This window comes from Phragmites australis, chromosome 8 (assembly GCF_958298935.1).
Source record: "Phragmites australis chromosome 8, lpPhrAust1.1, whole genome shotgun sequence".
NCBI classification, from domain to species: domain Eukaryota; kingdom Viridiplantae; phylum Streptophyta; class Magnoliopsida; order Poales; family Poaceae; genus Phragmites; species Phragmites australis.
Window position 1 is genome coordinate 11,018,325 of NC_084928.1, and position 23,678 is coordinate 11,042,002.

The 23,678-nt window shown below is 44.7% G+C and overlaps 1 protein-coding gene and 1 pseudogene across 1 annotated transcript; both read right to left on the bottom strand.

Annotated features, from left to right (window-relative positions):
- Window positions 1–960: 960 nt before the first annotated feature.
- LOC133927590 (BTB/POZ and MATH domain-containing protein 3-like) lies at window positions 961–2,121 on the bottom strand (annotated as a pseudogene).
- A 13,216-nt stretch (window positions 2,122–15,337) lies between these two features.
- LOC133926611 (microtubule-associated protein 70-3-like) lies at window positions 15,338–21,265 on the bottom strand. Its single transcript, XM_062372626.1, has 11 exons — window positions 20,877–21,265; window positions 20,681–20,766; window positions 18,623–18,688; window positions 18,375–18,545; window positions 18,014–18,184; window positions 17,777–17,932; window positions 17,516–17,662; window positions 17,283–17,354; window positions 16,527–17,093; window positions 16,245–16,429; window positions 15,338–15,781 (listed from the first exon to the last, which is right to left on the bottom strand). Exons 1-11 carry the CDS (start codon window positions 21,037–21,039, stop codon window positions 15,742–15,744), a joined length of 1,824 nt encoding a protein of 607 aa, XP_062228610.1. The 5' UTR covers window positions 21,040–21,265; the 3' UTR covers window positions 15,338–15,741.
- Window positions 21,266–23,678: the final 2,413 nt, after the last annotated feature.

Genomic DNA, 23,678 nt, shown 5'->3' on the forward strand with positions numbered 1-23,678 from the left:
TGTAAGAAGACTAAAAAAATTAGTTTCATGATTTTTTGGATTAGCAAAGAGTAAACTATGCATTTAACTTGGTTTAACAAATACATTTTCTCACAGAAATTTTTAACTTTTTTATGAGTATAAATACTTCTATCATGTAGATCATGTTACAAGAAAACCAACAAAAAAAATTTCACTTGATTTGAAGCTCAGATGAATTAGTTATTGATTTTACAAGATTTGGCCAATTTTTGGTTTTTTTTAACTCCACTGGAAATCGAGAAAACTGCTCGATAAATCGAGAAAACCGAGCGGTTACATACGGAAAATTTGAGAAAACTGCTCGGTAAATCGAGAAAATCGCTCGGTAATCGGTCCGATTCGACCGGTTACCGAACAGAGAATCTGACATTTTTTTTTTTCAAATTTCAAATTTTAGCAAATGAATTTTGTACGAATTTCAGCAGAATTTTAAGCGGTTATCGCGATAGCCACGCATTTTCGATTACACTAGGGACCGGTTACCGTTTTTCTAATGATAACTAAAACCTTAGTGGATAGTGTACCATCTAGAGCTGCGAAACGAACCTACCAATTTAACACAGTTTCCTGCCCTGTCACAAAGAAACAAAAACACAGTTCGCTACAGGGAGGTCACACCAGAGGCCATCAGACCACCACCACCGAAACGGCGAGATTGTTTTGGGCTTTTGGCCAAGCAAATACTATCAATTTAGCAAATAACATGCTAGTACAAATATTAATTCAGCAAAGTGCCACAGCTGCATTCTAGATGCTTGAATATTTCAAGAGGGTAGTCTTTTTTGGAGTGCAAGTTGCATTGTTTCTGGCGAAATTCCTTTAATGCTAACAGCATAGATACCATACACATTTCAGGTGCCCACAAGTTACATGGGCAGAGGTGTACCAATCTCAAGCCAGATTGCTGAAATTTTGCAAATCTTCAGCTATTGCTAGCACCTACCTCCTCGCTACGGCAGCCCTGAGAAGTTCACTCATGGGGAATGGGCAGCTTGTCATGAGATGCTTGTAACCCTCGGTTGCCATAACACTATAACAGCGTCAAGATTTGCTGGAGAATCAACAATGAATTTGATGCACCTGGTCTTCAGCCGGAAACAGCTGTGCTGGTCTGCAAGAGCCAGAGTGGTGGCGACCATGTCCGCGTCGATGCCGCCGCAGAGCTTGTCTTCACAGATCAGCTTAAGCCTGTCCAGCCCGTACCTATCGGCAGCTGCATGCAGATGCTGTGCCATGGCTGTCACCTCTTCTCGCCCCATTTCGCTGGCATTCTGCTGAGCGAGTTCAGGGCACGTGTCAGTGTAGATGAAATGGAGCATGGCCTTGAAGGCTGCCGGTTCGATACCCTTGATCTCGACATGATCCAAGCTGCTCTCCTTCATGTGCCCGAAGAACTCAGCCGTGAAGATGGGGGCTCTCGCAGCGAGAACGACCTTGTGTGCCGTGACGATTCACCTGAGACAACGAATGTGATGTCTGCCCGCTTTTGGCTTTGCAAGAGTTCGCCAAGCTGCTGGTGCAAGTCAGTGAACGGTAATGCAACACTCAGGTGATGATTAATCGCTTCTTGCCGCGGGCTTCTCCGAACACTGATGGTACATTCCACAGAAAAGGAATCATGTTTTAGATAATCCAACTTTAATAGTTCCCCATGGGTTACAAGCAAAAGTGGTGGCCCTGAATCCTCTTGGTTCATGTATCTGTAGGCGACCCACTGACCTCCAAATGGTGGGAGACTTCCACTCCCATCTACCAGTCGATATCTAAGAGTCGCCTTCACCTCATTCTCACACCTTTTGCGAAGTAATACCAGCTGAAATGCTATCCAATCTTTGCTTAAATCAGAGTGATTTGGATAGTAACGGACTACCCAATCACATCCGCCCACATCCCATTCCCTGTATGAGATATAATCCGACCTCCACGATCTATATACCGCTTTGGTTCCTGAATAAGCCTTGATCTTCAGCACGTGAACTTTGCATTCTGTCTCAATTAGGTCTATCGGAAACTGCATGCTGGAAATCCAATGAAAATTGGGGAGTGCTTAGGTGGGGTGAGAATGCAATGTACGAATTGAATCCAGCTGCTGGAGATGTCTATTTCTAATATCTCAGCTCCAGGAGACAAGGACAATATGAAGCTACCTGGAAAAAAAGAACATCAAGAAATTAACCATAAAGATAATAAACAATTCAATACACGAAAACAAAAGAATCATGATGCAACAAAGTAATATAAGCTAAAAACTAAGAACTAGCAAGACTCTATAACACTGTCACCTTCGGATGTTATTCTTCATAGAGCAGAAGGGCAAAGACTTTTTTTTTTAAACGAACATGTATGAGATATGCCTATTATATTAAATAAGAAGGAAAGGTCGAGACCGACCAAGGTACAGACCAAAAACAGATAGAACAATTATAAAAATATCAGGGTAGCTACATCCGCTCAATGTGAGCGAGATGTTTCACTCCCCCACTTGCCCAGATTCTAAACTCCTCTTTGATCCTGGCAATCGTCACGGCCACAATGGAAGCCCTGTGGTTGAAAATTCGCGCATTTCGCTCATTCCACAGGATCTAGGTCACAAGCATCAAGATGGATTTCACAGCTTTTGGGGGGGGGGGGGGGGGACAACGGACTCCACGACGGCGGACCACCAAGCGTGAATTGACTCCGCCGGCGTCCAAGAGGCTGGGGCGATCCCCAGCATTGAAAGCCACGGCGCGATTGAGTCACATAAATCTACATTCAACGAAGATATGGAGCACTGTCTCACAAGTGTGACTGTGACAACACAAGGGACAGTAGGCGTTATTGGTCCATTATTGTCTGGTTAGCCTGTCGGAAGTCCATAGGCAATTCTGAAGGGTGAACCAGATGAAGAACTTGCATTGGGGGGGGGGGGCGCAAGCTGACATGACCAACGTGTGGACGTTGGTTTCTACGATCCGATGAACTGTGCATTATAGGCAGAGCTTGCCGTATACTCCCCTTTGTTAGAGAGCTTCCAAACGATGGTATCTTGACAATCCGGTTGTAGTTTTTTCCTATTCTTTGAGATGCTGTAGACATCGGGTGCAGTGTCCTTTGGCATGTGGCTGCGAAGCCAAGTTATGTGCCAAAAGTTGGTCCTGGTCCCGTCCCCAAAGGTGATGGTGGTTGCCGCAACAAAAAGGCGTCTATCGGTTTTGTCGCACGGGATGTCTATGCCCACCCATGGTTTGTGGTCGGCTTTCCATTCCTACCACAGCCATCTAAGCCACAGAGCCCTCACGAACTCCTACAGGTCTTGAATGCCTAAGCCTCATGAGCTTGTAGGTCATGTGCATCACTTACAGTTGACCATGCACTTACCCTCGTGATAGCCTCATTGCCAGCCCACAAGAATTGTTTCCTTTTTTATCAATTAGATCAATTGTCCCTTTTGGCACCTGTAGTGCAGTGAGGAAGTAGATCGGTTGGGAGGACAGGACCGACTTGACTAATGTCAGGCGCCCTACTGACGACATTTTTCCAGTAGCTTTGTCGACCAGCGGCTGAAAGTGAATCCTGTGCAGACTCCAGACTGAGAGTGGCAAGCCAAGGTATTTCATCGGGAAGTGCGATCGCACGCCAGGGAGACTTCCAGGGACACGATCAAGGTTGATGCCCTCGCATCTTATTGGTGCAATAAATGTTTTTTAAAGGCTCATCCATAGTCCAGTGGCATCACCGAAGCAGTACAGGATTTGCGAGAGGGAGTACACATCCTCCCGACTCGGTGAAATGAAGATCACCACGTCGTCAATATATAGCGAAGTTCTTAGCCTAGAAGATCTCCCTCGAAGTGGAGTCAAGAGGTCATCATCTGTTGCTTTGTCCAGGATACTGTTCAGCGGGTCGATTGCCAGTATGAAAACAAGGGGCGATAGCGAGTCACCTTGTCTGAGGCCTCGACCATGCTGTATAGGTGGGGAGGGGATGCCATTCGTAAGGACACGCGATGTCAAAGTTGAGAGTATGCAGTAATCCAGTCGCACCACCTGGGAGGGAATCCTTTTTTCTGCATGAGGTCGAGAAGGTAGTCCCAGCGAACGGAGTCAAAATCCTTTGAAATGTCCAGCTTGAAGAAAAGTGTCGGGGTTTTTCTTTGATGAAGGCAACGGCATAGACCCTGGAAGTACATGTAGTTGTCGTGTATGCTGCGACACTTGATAAACGCGCTTTGGCTTTGGGATGTGATGGAGTCCATATATGGGGACAAACAAAAGGCTAGGATCATGGAGATGATTTTGGCCACGGCATGAATCAGGCTGATTGGTCTGTAATCTGTAACCCTTTCCGCGCTTTCTGCCGTGTTGATTAAAGTAAGCGGGGAGCAGCGGAGGCTGTGGAAGGTATTAACTGCCGCAATGAGGTCATCCTTCATGATGGACCAGCAGGCCTTGAAGAAAGATTTAGTGAAACCATCCGGTCCAGGGGCTTTTTCCGGTGGCAGTTGTTTCACGGCCTGGAGAATCTGGTCCACTATGAAAGGGTCCTCAAGGTGGTCAAGGCTGTGGGATTGTAGCTGGATTGTGTCCCAATTCAGGTCATGTTGGCATCTAGGCGGACTCGCTATCACCGATGAGAAGTGACCAAAAACCTCTTGTTCTTTTCCTCATGAGTAACTGCCCATCCCTGCTGCTTTTGGAGTCGTGTGATGTGGTTTTTCCAATGCTTGGAATTCGCCTTTATGTGGAAGTATCTCGTGTTCGCATCTCCTACCCTGATATTAGTGATCCTAGAAGCCTGCCTCTTCCGAAATCTTTCAATAACCACCAGGCCCAATATCCTTCTTTTTAGATTTTGATGAAGATGGTATTCTTGTTGGGTGAGGGTTCGGTTCTCCTGCGTGATATCTAACTGTTGGACCACCTCCTATGTAATTTGTAGTTTCATCTTTGCATCGAAAATGATGGTTTGACTCCAAGATTTTAGGTGCTTAGCTGTTCTCGCGATCTTGTGGTGCAAGATGTGGCATGGCTCCTGATGTGGAATCGACTGGCTCCATGCGCGCTTGACCACGTCGAAGAAACCCGGGATTTTGAGCCAGAAGTTTTCGAATCTGAATGTTCGAGGTCATCATGGGTCGCTCTGGTTTGCAAGAAGGAGAGGGCAGTTGGTCCAAGAGTGACGAGGACAGGGCATGCAGAACATGGTGTTCGAAGGACGTGTCCTAGGCATCGTTGCAAAAAACTCAGTCTAGTCTCACTAGAGTTGGGTTTCATCTCTTTGCTACTCCATGTGAATTACTATTTTGTAGATGGATTTCCTTGAGTTCGTAGTCATCAAGAGTGTTCCTAAACAGGCGCCGAGCTGGCAGTTGAGATTGCTATTGTTCTTATCACTTGCACGGTAGATTAGGTTGAAATATCCTAACAGCAGCCATTTGGTGTCAGGTGCCGACCTTTGAGAACGTATCTCCTGCAGGAAGGCGGCCTTGTGCCTAACACATGATGGGTCGTACACGGTTGTGAGCCGGAAGGAGCTGCCACACTCTTTTATGGTGACAGTGGTGGAGATGGAATAGGTGTGGTACTCAATGTCGTGTAGCTCAAGGAAGCTTTCATTCCACAGAATCAGGATGCCTCCCCTCGTGTGCACCGTGGGCCTAGCAAAGTGACCAATGAGGTGATACACACCCAGATAGCTTGCAGTCGCAAAGTTGATGTTTTGCAGTTTCGATTCCTGGAGACAAGTGAGGTGGAACCCAGTGGACGAGAGCATTTCGTGGACCGCAAAAAACATGTAATTGAGTTCAAGCCTCTTACATTCCAGCATACGATATCAATGTTCGGCCCTATCATATCAAAAACAAGATGTGCGCGGTCTCAACGCAAGCGTGCAGAGAAAAATGTCCGGAGGCATCGTGAGGGTTGTAGGTCATCAGTGATGCTGGGAGATACACAGAGCATAATGCAGAGTCGTTCAACGGCGTAGAACAGCATGTTACATAGAAGGTTACATAGAAGCAGGAGACAAACAAGTAGGTACAGCGTACAAGCTACAAAAGGTGGAGAGGGTGCACTCGTAACATGACAACTGCCGAGGCTTCACTGGTCCATCTGGCTGCGACGAACTGTAGGTCGGTCTTCATTCCCGTTTTGGACTCACAGTCTCCTGAAGGCCAACGATTCCTTCACCGACAATCTGCACAAGTGCAAAGTTTTTGCGCTTGGCGTTGTCATCGTCGAGCTCAAAGATCGCCGTGAGTGCCACGATGATCTTCGACGGTAGGGGTCCCTAGAAGAGGGTTACAAACGCCCGCAGCACCTCTTCTGTTGGCGTGATCTCTGAGGCGGTAATTCCTAGCTTCTTGCTGAGGTTTAGCTGCGCATGCTGGATGGTCGGCATGGAAGTTCTCCCTGTCAACCTTACGCTCTGACGCACTGTGGAGGCGTTTGCGGTGCAACCTTTGCAATGGACTGGCTTAGGCTTTGGTGGCGAGCTAGGTAGCTAGTTCAAGATCGGCGAAGTGGGCTTGGTGAAGAGGTGTTCTTCAAGATGCAGCAGTGGAAAAGGTGTGGTGGGACTCCATTGGGGGCAGCAGCACCTAGGGGCTAGTTCCAATTCTATGTTGGAGCTTCATCCTAGAATATACGTGTTGAACAGCTATCAAGGCCTCAACGGGGACCTACATTGGAGACGCTAGGGTGGTTAGGGAGTGCTGGTCGGGCAAGGCAAGTGCTGGAGTAGCAGCAAACTCCAACGCAGGTACATTAAGGGCGTAGGCACATAGGGCCAGCACCGCATCGTCGTTCTTGGACCAGGCCTTGTCCCTAATCAGCTCCGACAGACTAGGGGCTGTGGGAGGTGGTGGTGTAGAGCCTCCTAGTGTGTGCTGGCCGCGGGTGATCCCCAGCCCCACATGTGTTGTTGTGACAGTTGGCTTAGTCGGAGGTGTGGTGGACACCTCCAGGTCATGCTCATTCATCTAAGAGGACTACAGTGTGGGGATCCCAGGCTTCTTCGGGACTATCATGCCCACTGTGATGTTATGGATGGTGCCTTCTGTCGCAAGCACACTTTGCTCTGGTGTGCCAGGGGATGCGCAGGCAATGAGCAAGCTATTGAGGGCTTCCTTGATGTCACCAATGGAAGGTCCAGGTATGAGAGCGTGTTCTTTCAGCACTTCCCCTACAAGCGCCATGGTAGCAGGGTTGTCGTGGTTTGAAGCCTTGTTGCTGTTAGGACAGGCTCCGCTTGCAGTGTCTGATGTTGACAGGAGCGGGAACTCGTCGATGCACAGACGGTTGGCCAGGGAGAATGCCTTGACAATGTAATCCTCCACCTGGCAAAGCCATGCCTAGCTAGCCCGATGCCACTTTTCCATGGATGCCTGCAGAGGGGAGATGAGTTCGGTGACGTGCCCGCACACCTGCATGGTCAGCACATTTTGCACCTCGTCACGCATGATTGCTGCTTGGTGTGCAAAGGCGCTCTAGAGGTCACGAATTTCCTTCTCTTGCAGCTTATTCACTGTCGACAGGGAGGGTCTGAAGTCACGGAAGTCCGTCGGATGTTGATTCAGATGGTCATCACGTTCCCTAGCGAGCATTGACAGTCGAGATCCGACCGAGATCTCCACCGGCCATTGATGTGGATGGGCTTCATTTTCCCTGGTGGGCATCGGCTACCAGGATCCGGCCCAAACCTCCACTAGCTGGCGGTAGCCCCGTCATAGTTCCTACCATAGTGATGTCTGCGAGGAGAGCGTGTGCGGTCTCTGCACGGAGCATGATCGTCCATGGCCATCGAGTGTGCATGATCACAGGCACGGTCACGGCCATCCCGATGGTGACTCCTATCTTCTTCGTCGTCATCGTCTCAGTAGTGTCGTGTTAGGTAACCGCGGGGGTGATCATCTCCATCATGCCGGTGGCTGCTCTGTCTTGGGCGTCTGTCCTCGCCGCTGGTGTCATTGTCATCATGTTGGCACAGAGGGAGCGGGTGGCAACCCCGCATGGTTGAAGGGGCGTCAGTCGGTGGTGCACCATCAACAACACCGTACCTCCAGGTCAGCATGCGCTTGGATAGTACGAGCGTCGGCGCCGCTGTCCCAATAAAGCTGAAGGTGGACGCGAAAGGGTTGTTTTTGGCGGCTGTGTGATCTTCAATGATCCCTAAGTAGATGAGCACACGGTACTTAATACTGTGTTGCTAGTGCTCAAGGGGGCAGTGGAGATGGAGACCATCTGAGCACCATCAGATGGGCAGTGTGTGAAGAGGAGCCACACCATTTTATAGATGTCGCTCGGGTTGGAGGTCCATGCCCATAGATCGATTGTACAAGTCTCTACCAGTTGCACCAGATTGGTCTCAATGCATTGCAAGGCACATGAACGGGAGACGATGTGCTCGACGACATCTTAAGACCAGGCATGAATGGGCATGCCATCGAAGTGCAGTCGCAACCTAAAGAAGAGCTCAGCGTTGAGAGCCAGGCTCAAACTTCACCATGGTCAAAGGCACAGCTCGATCCACCCTTGATTGAGTGCCGCCACACAGTGGGCATTGTGCGTGAACTTGATGAGGAAAGGTTCCGGCTAGTGCTGCGTGACAGCGATGTCGTCGCGGCGGAGATGTTGGTCAGCGATTATGGCGTCTTCAACATCCCACACAGTGGTGCAGATAGGGGCTTTGATGGCCCATGGCACCAACGCAATGCCTTCCCACTCATAGAGCTGACGGTCGAGGTCGAAGGACAAGGGCACAAGGAAAGTGTCCTCATCTAGTCTTGTGTCTGAGTCGCCGATGACCATCTTCTTCAGAGCGCCATGCAAGGCCTGCGCCAATGGAGCAGTGCTAGACCGAAGCGCCATGCGGATCTTGCAGTTGTACTGCCTATGGCCTGACTTGCGGCACCTGAGGCACTTGATTGGGTCATGGCACGAGGAGGCACGGTTGTCTCTTGCCAAGCACTAGAAGCAGCGACCAGACGTCTCCTTTTAAAAGCTGGCGAGGGAGTGGTAGCGTGGAGCACTCAGTGCCAAAATTGAAAGCTTGCTTGAATACCCATCATGTCATCTTGAAAGGAAGCACCGCTGGTGAGAAGGAGGCGTGCACCGTCATCCATACCGTGAATGAACCGACGTCTAACCCGGCTCAGCAGTTGGCCCTAGCATGGGCGGTGTCAGGGCACGCGTCTGTGAGGAACGGTGACATCCTAAGAGGGGGTGAATTAGGACACTTCAAACCTAATTGACTCTAAAAACTTCACAAGATAAACCTATATCAAATTGTATCTAAATATGCTCTAGGTTTATCTAAGTGTGTCTACTCTACCGCTCAAAAGAGTTTTGCAAGCTATAGCTAATCCTAGCAAACTACTCTAGGAAGATAAATGCGCAAAGGTAGATAGCAAGTATGTAAATGCGGAAACGTAAATAAGGTAGAGAGAGCAAACTCGGCATAAGGAATTTTTATTATGTGGTATCGATAGCATAAACGTCACCCCTAGTCCATGTTAAAACTCCACCAAAGATATGCTCCTGGTCAGAACCTAATCATGACTCTTGAGCCACCAAGCCAACAAGGCAAGGTCTAATCTCTAACCTCTCTTCCGGTCACTTGTCGTCGTGATCACTTCGGTGCTTGATCCACAAAGGCAAGGGTCTTCGCATCCCCACGCAATCGCCTTGTCGCCGCTCCACACCAAGTCGGAGGGTCAACAAGCTTACCAACGAGTCACCAAGACTCCAAGGCGTCAGTGTTCCTCTTGGTACAAGTTAGGATCCCTCCTTGATCCCCTCTCAAAATTGCAGCACCTAGCTACAACTTTCACTAGGCCTATAAACACTAATCACTCTCTAATCTTATGCTTAATCATATTGGATAAATACTTTGGTGGCTTGGATGTCTTCTCAAGTGTCTATGAGATTTCCTTGACTCCAGCAGTATGCCACACATTTAAATAACTGAGTAAAGGGGTATTAATAGCCTCAAACCTGTCAACTAGCTATTTTTCTAACGACTCAGAAAAGCTGTTAACACCGCATGATCCGGTGAGAATAGTAGTACTAACATCGTATCATTCGGTGAGTGCAACCTCAAAAACTAGCCGTTGGACTTCCACTCAAAGTCTCTATAAACACTGGACACTCTGGTGTACCTTCAAATCCATCACCGGACCTTTCGGTGAGTTATGTTGAGCCAGATTGCGCCACTTCTTCTTTGCAAGAAATGCTCCAGTGCATTGATCTTAAGAGCACCGGACCTTCCTGTGAGTTGTTCTTCATTCTTCAATATTTGTAGTCACCTCTACAAGAAATACTCTGGTGCTATACTCTGGTGTGCATAAACCAAGCATCAGACCTTCAGGTGGGTTGATCTTCAATCTTCTACACTTGCATTCTTCTCTGCAATAAATGCTCCAGTGTTACCCTGTGCAGATCACCGGATTATCCAGTGAGGTCCTTAGCATTCTCCCATTTGTTAGAAATACTCTGGTGAGTTCATGTTCTATTCGCCGGACCTTCCGGTGAGTGCAAATTTCTCTACACTGGACCTTCTGGTGGGGCAAATCTTCCTATGATTTTTTTTAATTCAATAAATCTTTGTCCCGGCTACAGTGGCTTCTTGATGTGTTGCATACATGAGACCTATTAACATATATTCTTGACAAACATGTTAGTCACAATGACTGTATTATTATTAATCACCAAAATTACAATTATGGCCTAATAGGGTTATTTTCGCTACAACAGAGGATGCTCTACCGAAGAAGTGGCAAAGGCTTCGAAGTTGTCGTAGGTAGACCTGGCAGATGAGTAAATGCCTTTTCCCATACGAGGGGTGATGATGATGGATTTTAGCCTCGTGGGTTGGTGAAGCACAGTAAAGGTGGGGGCACGGATGGCATCCGCATAGGAGCATGGCGGATTGGGCTCTTCTGGAGTTGCCGGGACAAAGTCAACGAAAGCCGCATGAGGCACGCAAGATCTTAAGGTGGCGGCGGCAATTCGGTGAAGAAAAAATTAGCTAGATCTGGCCATGGGGGGCAGATCCAGTGGCTAGCCTCTGGGCTGTTCGTCTGGCTCAGATCGGCGTAGGAGACGGGGTTTCGAGGTAGAATTGAGCGACAGTGGCGGCAACGGCAAAAAGGTCCATCGGGGGAAGGGCAGGTAGGCTACGAGAGGGAAGGTAGGAGCTGGTTCTTGTCAGTGGCGGGGGAGCCTAGGCTGGTTTCGTGGCGGGGGCCCTGGTGGTGGCGGTGGAAGGCCAAAGGCATGGTTGTGGGAGGGCTGCGATGGCGGCAAGTCGCTAGAGCGGCAACGTGAGATTATGTCGCGGTGCTGTGTTGTAAGGGCAAAGACATGCTGCTGAACTCTATGGAAAGACATTTTTTATGTCACCTAAAAACATGAATTTACAATAGTGTTACCTCCACCAAGAAAAGTGCCATATTAATGGTAACGAGAACTGTACCATTAAGAAGGTCAAATAATGGGAAGAAATCAATTCGTCATGAGTGTACAATATCGAATTTCTATTTTCTTGTCATGAACATGCAGACTTGTTTCCGAATAAACAAAGTTATCATTTCATTGCAAAGAAATTATATGATACATCCCACAGTACAGATTAGTATGTTCCTTCAGTGCTTGGGAACAGGAGCCTGGTTGACTATGGAACCAGATTACAGTGTGGACAGTTTGGAAACCTTATAGTAAAGCATGCTTTGATCGGATTATACCATGTGATGGTACGGTGTACTGACTAAATTGCTTCTGTGTGGCATTGGCTAAACTGATGAACTAGGATGCAAGAACATTGGAACAGGGACCGAATCGCCAAAATATGGTGTCAAAGGCGCGGTGTCGGCAATTTTACTGACCAAATTTCGCCGCCACTGTGGTATTCGCTCAACTGGTGAACTAAAACGGAGCGGCTGGAGATTTAACCAGCTGATCCCTACCGCGGATTGTAGCCTTCGTCTTTGTTTGAATTAACCCTACAATTAACCAGCAACAGTAACTCCACCGGATGCTTCACCAACCATTGTGGCGCCCTAAGAGAAATTACTGCAGAAAACATAGGGTGTGTTTGGTTGTTTGAATTTGCCCTAATCTAGTCCGGTGGATGCATATAATATTGAAATGAGGTTCGTTTAGTTGATTGTATCTACTATTGTAGTCTGCTTCGGTGGGTGTAAATATACGCCTCATCCTAGACCAGAAGTGAAGCTCGATTCGAGCTTCACTCCACAGTCTTGTTCGACGGATGCAAACTCTTGCATCCGCTCATACAGGTGGGCCTATTTGCTAATATCACAAAATTATCTTCAAGCAAATAATCAATCACAATATAAAACTCTTTATCCGCTCATACGGTCTCAAATCCAGTCGACTAAACAGAAACTCAGCTCAGTTTGCCCACACAAAAATAACTAATCAAACAATCTTCTTTTCACAAATATGGTTCTGCTCAACCTACTTCCACTCAGCCCAAATATACGATATTGGCATACGAAAACCCATCCTAGCAACCAAATACACCCTTAATGTTCCTAGCTTATCAACAAAATCCGGAAAGGATCGATAGAGATAGAAAGAGGGGGTGTACCTACAGTGCATGGGTCGAATGATCACGACACACGATCAGCACGGTGTAGGATTCTCACATGCCAGAACTGACCTCGACGGCCTCCACCGCGGCCTAGGAGGAAGAAAAGAATGCCAGAGGCTGTAAGGATGGCAACGAGTTGGGTTAGGTGTGGGTTCAGCCAAAACCTGCCCCGCCATGAAACTCGAAATGCAAAATCCAACTCACACCTGAATTGCTAATCGGGTTAAAATGAGACCCCTCCCTCGAACCTGGTAGGGACCCAAAACCTGACGGGTCCCCATCGGGTCTTATCATCAAAGGAGGTTGAGAGTCGGAGAACGGTGGATGGCACGGTGGGGTGTAGAGGGGTCGCACGGCTGGGTGCGGAGGAGCGATGCGCCGACGCTATGCGCGGAGGGGGTGACACCTACGCAGAGTGGGTGGCCCAACGGCCCGAAAGGGCAGTATTGTCACTGAGAGCGGAGGGGGCGGCATAGCCAGATGTGGATGGGGTAGTTTGCCGGCGCGGAAGGGCAAAGAGGCGATGTCGACACGGAGGGAGCAGCGCGGAGCAGCGACGCAGCCGATGGAATCCATTGGGGATTCAAGCGGGCACGCGGCCAGTCGATGGCCTTTTTATTGAGTTTGATTGTTGGTTAGAATTGCACATGGGTTGTGATTTTGCTTTTTTCAGGTCTTCGATGGGCACCTGCGGGTGAAAACTTAAACTCACCCCAACCCGCATCTTATATGGTCCCGATCCGCCAGACCCACGGGTGCAATTTTATGCCCACACCCGCCCCCACTGGGTGCAGAACCCGTCAGGGACCCGCACCCACCGGGTTCATTTCCATCCCTTGGAAGCTGGGGTGTTCGGCTACGGCTGTCTAGCGCTAGAAGACCGAACGCGACACAAACCGACGAAGCTTGCGGCCCAACAGCCCACAAGGCCTTAATGCGTGGTCCAGAAGAGTGGATCCATTTCTCACTTTCATTTTTTTTTCCTTTTTCGTTTCTTTCTAGGGTTAATTAGATTCTTGCAAGAATCAAAAAATGTCATTATAAATTGGATATTTGTAACTATGCTATTACAAATTTGATCCTACCACACCAATGTCATTTTGTACACCTGAGACACCTTCCAACACCCGCATATTCATTATTGCTTAAGGTCTATTTGTGGTTGAGGTGAGTTCATTATATATTAGTCTTGTATTTTTATTTCTTTCACATATCTTTTCCTTTTTATGCATTTTTCTCAAGAAAATTATTGCTTAAGGTCCTTTTCGAAGTTTACCATTATGTATAAAGGTCCTCTAACACTGTTTCCTTGGGTCTTTCAAAATTATCGTGTCAAGAAAAATTGTTGCATTATATTTCAAAAATTGTACTAGGTTTTTAATTTTAAATTGGTGTGTCATGTAAAAAATCTGAAAATAATTTCTAGATCGCAGGGAGAGAAAAATATGGAAAGTAATAGAAAGAAGGGTTAATTAAATATGTGTCATTATAAATTTGCAGGAATCAAAAAATATTATTATAAATTAGATATTTATAACCATATCTCTACCACACCAATACTATTTTGTACGCCGGGACACCTTCCAACACCCATGCATTTCCGTATGATCCAATATGCATGTGTCCCTTCTTCTCTTGGCCGGCGTCCGGAACAGTAAGCCATGGCCGTGGAGGCGGAGCAAGGATCTTCACAGACAGCCATGTCTGCAATAATGAGCCCAACAAAATCTTCACAGATGTCGAAATATCCACCCGAAAAAGGATGTAAACAACAGAAGCTAATTGAAAATCATTGGATAGAAGAAGAATGGGGGAGAGTACGAGTGGATTAGATCGGCCATCTTGATGAGCCCCTCGAGCTTGGAGTCATTATTCTTGATGTTGAAGTGGTGGAATGAGATGCGTCAGGTGCGGTGGCGCGGGGCCGACGAGGTGCTTCTCGGCCATGAGCTTCTCGCAGAGGTGGGAGCTGATGAAGCCACCGGCGCCGATCATGCAGATGGTGAGGGGCTCAACGGGGTTGCTGTCCAGATCGACAACAACGAAGACGAAGAGGACGACATGGTCCCTCCTCCGGTGGAGCCGCGGCGCGTGGGTGGCTCTCCGGTGTGGGCTTGGGGGTTAGTAGGCGATGTTGGTGGCAGTGAGATGGTGCTGCCGGTTCTCTTTCTCTCTCCCTCCTCTATTTATTATTTAGATAGGGAAGCCCTGCTCCGTATACGTTGCTATGGCTTACTGCCGTAGACTCCCGCCAAAAGGAGAGAGGACAAGGGCATATTAGAACCATACGGAATAGACTGCCGCGTTGCGGGGAGGGGGCATATCTCATTCCTTTTTAGTTCGTATGTGTGGGAGAGGAGGGGGGCCCACATAGCAGACATCATCTCTTAGAATTAAATCACCAACATGCTAGATTGTGGATTCTAGCGTTGATGACCTTGAATTCTATCGATTCACATAATAAGACTGTTTCAGGTTTAGCTTTTGGAGGTAGAATTCAGAATCAGAATATATATAAAAAAAAGATACAGAACTATTAGAATGTTGCTTTTAATCAACTCGTGTGTCCATAATTAACAAGGTAAAAAGGAAAATACTTTTGAACAGCCATCTCAGTGCCAAACGTTGCCAGAAACTTTGCCATCCAAGTAAGAGGATGACTCCACACATCAACCTAAGCAGACGGACCACGAGCGTTACCAATAAACTCAGACAAGCCATGGAAAAATTCCAACGCAAACACTGGGCAAACATAGCAGCGCCAACACTCGTGTGAGTGGATACAATAATCACAACCTGAGCAACGGGGATCATGCAGAAACGAGTGCTCATGATACATTACAGATGCGAGGAGACATACGGAGATTGCCCAGCCTATACAAGCATCACGTGCACTACCTTGACTAAACAAGAGGGAGCGCCACAAAACTAGACACCTCAGCTCAGGGCCACTCCCACAATGGCCGCGTCAGATTCGATCCTACTCTTACCATGATCTGGGTATCGCAGGGTCATCTCATATGTGCTATGATTTCAGCCACAAAATTAATAGGCACTGAATGGAACAAATACAGAGTGGATCTGAATGGGTCTATCCAAGAATGCTGCATGGTGTTAGGGCCACCGTCATTGGAAGTTGCGTGCCAACCCACTCCGTGGTGCGTTTCTGTAGGCAGTGAACAGAATAGAATGTGATTCAGAAAAGGAAATATTATGAAGCAATTCCAGGAAGAAGTACAATAAAGAGATTGCTTCATTGGAAAAAAATATTGTCCATTTTGTGCCAGCTTGCAGCAGCCTCTAAGAAAGATCTATGTGTTCAAAAAAAATGTACCCTATTAAAAAGGAAGTATTCTTACAACTTAATATATGGTTGTACACGGTAGTTATGTTCATCACAATTAATAGGACGTGACCTAGAGGATCTCGTGTATAACATTTGTTGTGTAATGGCATAAGCATGGAGAACCAACCATTCAGAGAATATCTGAACATAAAACTAGTAACATCCATGAGTGGTGGAGAAAATGATGTGGCATACTTACAGGTCAAATTCTTCCAAACATCGAATATTTCAATAATGAAAAGATCAAAGTTCCAAAAAAACTTTAGCATTCCTGAAGATGTACCTTCCAGGAAGAAGCTGAGAACTTCCAGGGCCTTTTGAATTACCAAGCCGCTTGGCTCTGATTTCTTGTTCCCTATCAGCGCGGATAGCTGCAACTTCTTTCTCCATGGTAGCAACCTCTCGTCTCATCTTTTTAGCCTCCACTTCCATTGCTTTGGTTAAGGTTTCTACTTTCTTTGCTAACATCTGCAGGACAACAGGAGATAAGCAAAACTTCATTATAACTAATACATAACTTACTGTCCACTAAAGTGCACAAATAAGAAAAGAAATGGTCGCATACCTCGATAGCATCATCTTTATCTTTTAGACTCTGATCTTTTTCATGACATGACTTTCTCAAAGAAATTACCTCTTTTTGCAGCATATCATACAGGAAACCAGATACCATCTCAGTTGAGTTGTTACTTGCAGTTTCAATACTTTTTTCATCTGCATTGATGTTTGCATTTTCATTAGATCTCTCGTCAGCGCTGCCTTTCCGACTATCATTAGCCTCCTTATCTCTAACAGCATCTGTAGATCTGTTGAGTAAATGAACTCCATTTCCATGGACCTTCCCCCGATCTAGTGACCTAGTTCCGCCATCAAATGACTTTGAAGTTCCTTTAGCATGCTTTAGGACCAAGCTGTTGCTTGACGAAAGAGATGATCTTGAATGAAAAGACAGAGAACTCCTTAATAATAGACCATTTGGAGACAGTTTAGACATATTATCAGCTCCGCCAAGCGATAACCGACGTGAAGGACCATTGCTGAAGCTCTTTCCTTCGGTAGGTGGACGACTAGATCCACTTGGTGGCCCTCTCAATCCATCTTCTAATACTTTAAGGCGTAACTGACATTTTTCCTGAGTTCATGAAGAATCTAACGTTTAGCTTATCTGAGATAACTCATTTAACAAAGTTTAGGTTACATTATAACACGAAGCCTGTAACAGGTTTCATCTGTATGTCAAACTAGAAAGGTAGTAACCAAGCAATCAGCAGTTCAGCAGAACACAACCAATCTTCTCAATTGTAACAGAAAAGTTATGTACCTTTAGTTGAGCTTCAGATCGTGCTGTACGTTCTGCAACAGCAAGCTTATCACGAAGTTGTTGCATTTCCCCCTGTAGAAACAAGAAGTTACTGAAGGATGCCACAGATCATATGATACTCAAGAAAGGAACCATGTCCAATAGACAGCACAATTAGTTTCACCAAGAACAAGCATATACTTGCATGTAAACAAAGTACATAGATAAATAAAAGGCATATTTAATCATCTCACCTGCAAGAACCTGCGTTCTTCGAGCCACTGTTTAACTGGCATCACTTTGTCATTAGAATCTTTCCACTCATTGGCAACCACAACAGCAACCCTATTTGCGTTAACTTTTGCACGAGCAAGTTCACGGTCAAGTGTTTTCTTTTCTTCCTAATGAAATCATAAACATAGATAAGCATGAGTCAAGTGTTCTTGTGGTAGAGGTGAAGAGTTGACAAGCATTCGATTGCAAAAGAAGCAATCAATCTAAGAATAGATTGTTACATTCATTTCTTGAACTTTGCGCTGGTAATCTCTAACAGCATTAGCAGCTGCACCACCTCTAAGAACAGCCTCTTCCAACTCTCTCACAGTTTGGCTAAGCTTTTCAACTTCTGCAACCTTTTGACGATGCAACTTGTCCAAGATCTTGTTTTCTTCCTGCAATGCAAGAAACAATTAAGCACTAAACAAGTTGTTTTCTTTTGATGACAGGAAATAAAACTGCATGCACCCACTTACATGACATATTTCGATTTGCTTGATCAACTCTTGGTTCTTGTTTTGCAAATCGTCAACCATAGCAGCCTTCGCCATTGCGATTTGCACAGTCCTCTCTGCTTCTAGCAGCGCTGCCTCCTTTTGTTTTGTTAGACGGTCTAAAGCTCTGTTGTCATCCTGGAGCTTTGCAATCTGAAAACACCAAGGTTAACTTGTCATCTTCTTTATTCACAGCAAATGCATGATGAATGGAAAAAGAAAGGTAAATAGCCTAGGGTAACTAGAGGGGTGAAGTAGTTGTCAACTGTAATGGAAACCTATGAAAGCCATCTGCACAAACACAAATACAGAACAAGTGGGTACAAACGACTTAAAGTATTACCTCCTGACGGGAAAGCTTTAGCTCAGCTTCAAGTGGTGCAAGAATGGCTTCAATTGGTGGCATGTCCTCATCCTTTTGGGCTGCATGTACTCTTCGCAAAGTTGCTTCTGCTGCAAACTGGGCAGCCAATGCGGCCTTTTTTTCATCATTTATCTTTTTAACTTCTAGATTCTGCAAGTTTTTTGCTTTATTAAGCACAATCAAGGGAGAGACACTAGCAAAAAGTACACAAACTGTTAAATAGATACTTTGCTTTCTAGGAGAGATTCGGTCAACTTGAGTTTCTCATCCATCTTCTCCAATTCATCTGTAAGCTGCCATCAAAATACAATCATATTAGCAAAGAAAGTAACTTTCACCACGTTTCCTTTGTTACCAATAAAAGGAATACATATCAATTATCAACCAGTAATGCAGCATTGTATTTCTTTAATGAAACAATGAAGGAATTTAGTGCACATATGAGCTTGAACACTTCATCCGACATTTCTGTCATTTCTTTTTTTTAATGCACTATTCTTTCTGCGGCCCAAATGCAGAGCCAGAATTCACAATGTGCCATGATAATAAGCAAGTGAACTTGACTACTGTTCTAGACAATCATTGCAAGTTCTCAGCAACAAAATTATACTTGAAAATATCATTCCACTAAACTATATTCAATCATAACTGGTGATTCTCACAAAAGCAACCTTGTCATTTGCATTAAGATCATTAAACAAAATTAATTACAATTATGAATAGCACACCTGAAAAATATATAATTAACTTTCTTTGGCATGGAAGCAGGATATTGAATGCCAAGGAGCAATTACTTCTGATTGGAAGTATCATAAAAGCCTTAAATTTTACCGTTGGACCAAGAGAGGTAACCAAATTCTGGAGTTAAAGATGACTTTATCATTTCAGTTCAAGTTCAAGGACTCAATCTATGAACAGGGAAGAGCCATTACCTCAGCTGATCAATTAATATCAGGGGGCAACAGAATTCTGAATGACAAATAATAGAATATGAAAATTGCAAATACAACCTACAAGCGTCTAGTGACCCAATTAATGGCAGTGCAAACAGTCAGCAACAATGAGATGCTGGGAGTTTGAAGAAAGAATTAATTTTGTTTAACGACAGGTTCAGTCTGACAAATTAACACTTAAGCATTCGGAATTTAAACCTTGGATGGCTAATACTGTGAGGAGGTACCTGGAACGATGCTATAGTTAGGCTGATTAAATTCAATAGAAACATAACCATGGAAAACCAAGGTCCACGAAATATATTGGGGAATCTAAGAATATCTTGGAAATATGACGATGTTGCAGAATGTATACATGCCCTAGGTGTTCTGTCTCTTGGTATCAGGATAGAAAAAAAAAAGATACGAGATCAGAAGATGACCGCGGAAATCTGAGACTAAATAAACTATAGTAGAATCTAACAAAATATCTTAGAAGCAAACTGTCATGAGTTGTGACAACTGACAAAAGGAATACAAGAACTCTTTAACTCTTAGAAAAAGATACAAGCACTAGTCTCTATACCATGGGCCATGACAACAGGCTGAAAGATTGACATCAAGATTGCTAACAAAAAAATTGTAAGTAAATGTTAATTTCTTATTGAATCTGAATCATATAGTGTATTACTGCATTATTCAAGGATGTAATGCCTAAAATCCAGTAGATAGGTCCCGAAAGGGCACCAAGGCCACATGAAGAAATGAGAATGCCGCAAGCGACAAATTAGCTCCAGAATGTGGAAAATGAAGAAAACATAGTTAAAATTGCCAAGCACAACATGTTTGAAAACAAATTTAGTTCATTCATTTTCTGTAGCAAATTTACTTTTGGGCAGCTTGGACAGCCATGAGGTCTTGGCGGAACAAGTTTTATGAAGAAAATAACAAAAGAAAAGAAAGAAGATGGAAGAAAAAATGTATCAATGGTCAGTCACATAAGTTTAGCTCGAGAGTCAATGCTATTGCACTGAGCAAAAAATTCGTTGTTGCCAATCATGTCCAATTTTCGGACTAAATATAGTTGCCCAAACCTAGCTCATACCGAGAGAATGCAAAATGGACCAAAATACAATGTGGCCGCAAGGTGCAGCCCGACAATTCCTCAACTCAGCATCTGGCTAGAATAGCACGCTCTCTATACATCCACCAAATTTGGCTATTCCCCGCATTCAACAACACTTCGAGATGCAATCCGTAGGAAATGGGCACCCCCCCCCCCCCAAAAAAAAATTAATAATAACAGAGTCCACATCGTAGCGCGATAGAATATAGAGAGCAATTCGCGATTACCTCTTCCACGGCCTTCTCCCGCGCCCTCTCCGACAGCCGAAGCGCGCGTATCTCCGTCTGCGCCTCCCCGAGCTCCCTCTCCTTATCTAACAAGCAACGAAAACCATGCAAAAATCAAGCCTTCCTCCCACATAAAACCCTAAAAACTGCCGCAGAAAAAAAACACAGCATGAAATGAACAGATCAACACACCCACCCCGCAGCTCGTTCTCGAGGCGGGTGAGCTCGACCCTGACGGGATCGGACCCGTGCATCAGCGCGATGAACTCGTCGGCGTCCAGGCTGGCCCGCACGGGCCCCCTCCGCCGCGCGGGGCCCCTGGGCGCCGCTGCATTCCCCTCCTCGCCGCCGTCGGCCATCCCAGATCTGACCACCCCCCCCCCCCCGGGATTCCGCCGCGCCCGCCTCGGAAACACCGACACCACCTCCGGCGCCGAGGGGGCAACGGCGACGCCCGCTTTCCGGCTGCCGGATGGGGGAAACCCTAGCTCCGGCGCCGCTCCACCCCCCGCGTCGCTGTGGCTGGCTGTGTGAGTGTGTGTTGCTTTAGCAGCTGCTGTTATCTCGTTGTTAAGAGGCTGGCGGGTTTAAAAAAAAAAAACTCGGGTAGGGAAGGGACCGGACGGGACGGGACGGGACGGGAGCTCGGAGCTTTTTGGATTTGTCTTAAGCGTAGGGCTTAGACTGTGATTAGGTCAGGGTTAATCACGACAGGGAGGGGAGAGGCGAAGAATTTGCATGGACTGTTCATTTGGGGTGGGTTTGATTGCTGGAATTTGCTTTAGTCGGACTTGTGAATGTATATATTTTTTGGTAGAAATTTGTTTAGTTGCTCGTATTTATTATTTTAGTTTGTCTGATGGATATAAATATATATTTTTAATTGAGCTCTGGAGTGAAACTCGAGCTTCGTTTTCTAGCTTGGTCTAATGAATATTGACTCTTATATCTATTTATATAGGTAGGTCTATTTATTAGTATTATAAAATTATCTCTATATGAATAATTAATTACAGTCTTGACTCTCGTATGTATTTATATGATCTTAGATTTGGTGAATCAAATAGAAATTCAGTTCAATTTATCCAAATAGATACAACTAACTAATCATTTTTTAACAAATATAACTTCATTTAGTCAAACTATACAATACAACTCTACAAAACCCTATCTTCAGAAGCAAACACACCTTGAGTACCACTGGAGTCGATTTACTTGTTGTTTATATGGTATTTTGTTTGTATCTTTGACCATTGGTGTTTACTAATATATTGATACAATAATGGGATTATATTGATATACATGTAATTTTAATCATGAAATGTGGATATCATTCCTGTTTGAAAATCTATATGCTTTGACGTATCGTAAAGTTCCGAAAGTTTCCCTCCACAAACTCTACAATGGTTCTGTTTTGGAGGATTTATGCAATTGTACAGTATTTTATCACGCTCAAATTATTTTCATCGAATGAAGTCTGTAGACTATCGATTTTGGTTTAATACAATTAAAACGGTTGATTAATTATGTTGTCTTCTATTTTGGGTGCAACTTATTCATACACAATAATTAATCATCGCATTTTATTTCGTTTTGCGCCATATGGCCCCCAATAATTCCTTCTGAAACGATTTGCATCGTCAATCGGTGTCTAGTCCAACTGTGTAGCACCTGTGTCTTGTGGATAACCATCACTGTTTGAGGCCAATAACACGTTAGGTGATGTTGGTTATAAATTTTTCAAAACCATAAAAATTGTGGATTTAGCATTTGTGCCTATGCATGCCATTATGCCTTTCTATAAAGAGGATCTAGTAGTCCCTGATTTGAAAATGAACTGAGCAAATTAATGTGCAATAATCTCGGTTATGAATACAGATCGAATATGCGATGAGTCAGATACAGACAATGTCAGTCACAAATATTTATTCGGATATTGAATAAAAATAACAACACGGATGGAGTCAGATACAGATACGAATGTGGATAGTATCGGTCACGAATACAGATTAAATATGCGATGAATTAGATACAGACAATGTCGGTCACAAATATTTATTTAGATATTGAGTAAAAATAACAATCATATATATTAAATATGTTAGATTGTTTGACCATTACAGGTCCGACAAGCAAATCTGCAATATACTCCTATGGAAGAAGTTATGCTGGAGCCATCACGGAGAAGCTACGAATGCCCAATATGCTGGCTGAATATTCCATTAATTATTTGAATATATTATAATTTTAAATAAAAAAATATCAACTACAAACTTGTAGATCTTATCGAGAACTATAATTTTCATATAAAGATTTACAAGCTTTAAAAAATAAAATCAGATACTAGTTATTGGATAATCTTCGAATATATCTAATTTTATTCTCAGATATCCGATACACGACAGATACTTAGCTCCTACATCCGAACCTAATATCCGATACAAATATCCAAGATTTTTTTGAAATATTAGATACGTGGGATCCGATTTCACCCCTAAGATGTGGTACTATTAACCCACTCAATTTTGTCTGCACTTACATATCCTTAATTTAGACAATTTTGCTGAATAACTTCCAATTTGGTCTACATTATCTTACCGTGAGTCAAGTGAAGCATCCAATTTGAGAGGGAATGTGCAGCTACGGTGGAAAACAAATCTAGTTACTAACCTACTAGGTAAGTAGGTAGTGAGATAGTGCCTCATTTGATTGGAATATTAGCAACACGTGAGCGAGTCATAGATCTATTTGTACCAAGTTTCATGTCTTATCTGTTCTTTACTGAATATGACTGGCACTTAAGGGGATGTAAACTTTGTTCTTGTGCACTGGCGATTTTGTTGTATCTCTTTAAATTTGTATTCATGACTATTTCTCTCTTATTACTTAAATTAAACCATTTTGAAGACAAAATCTAGTAATATATATTTCATCGAACCAATATCGATAAATCCAAATATATTAATGCTCAAATCTTTGAAAGGTTTGGCGGGACAAA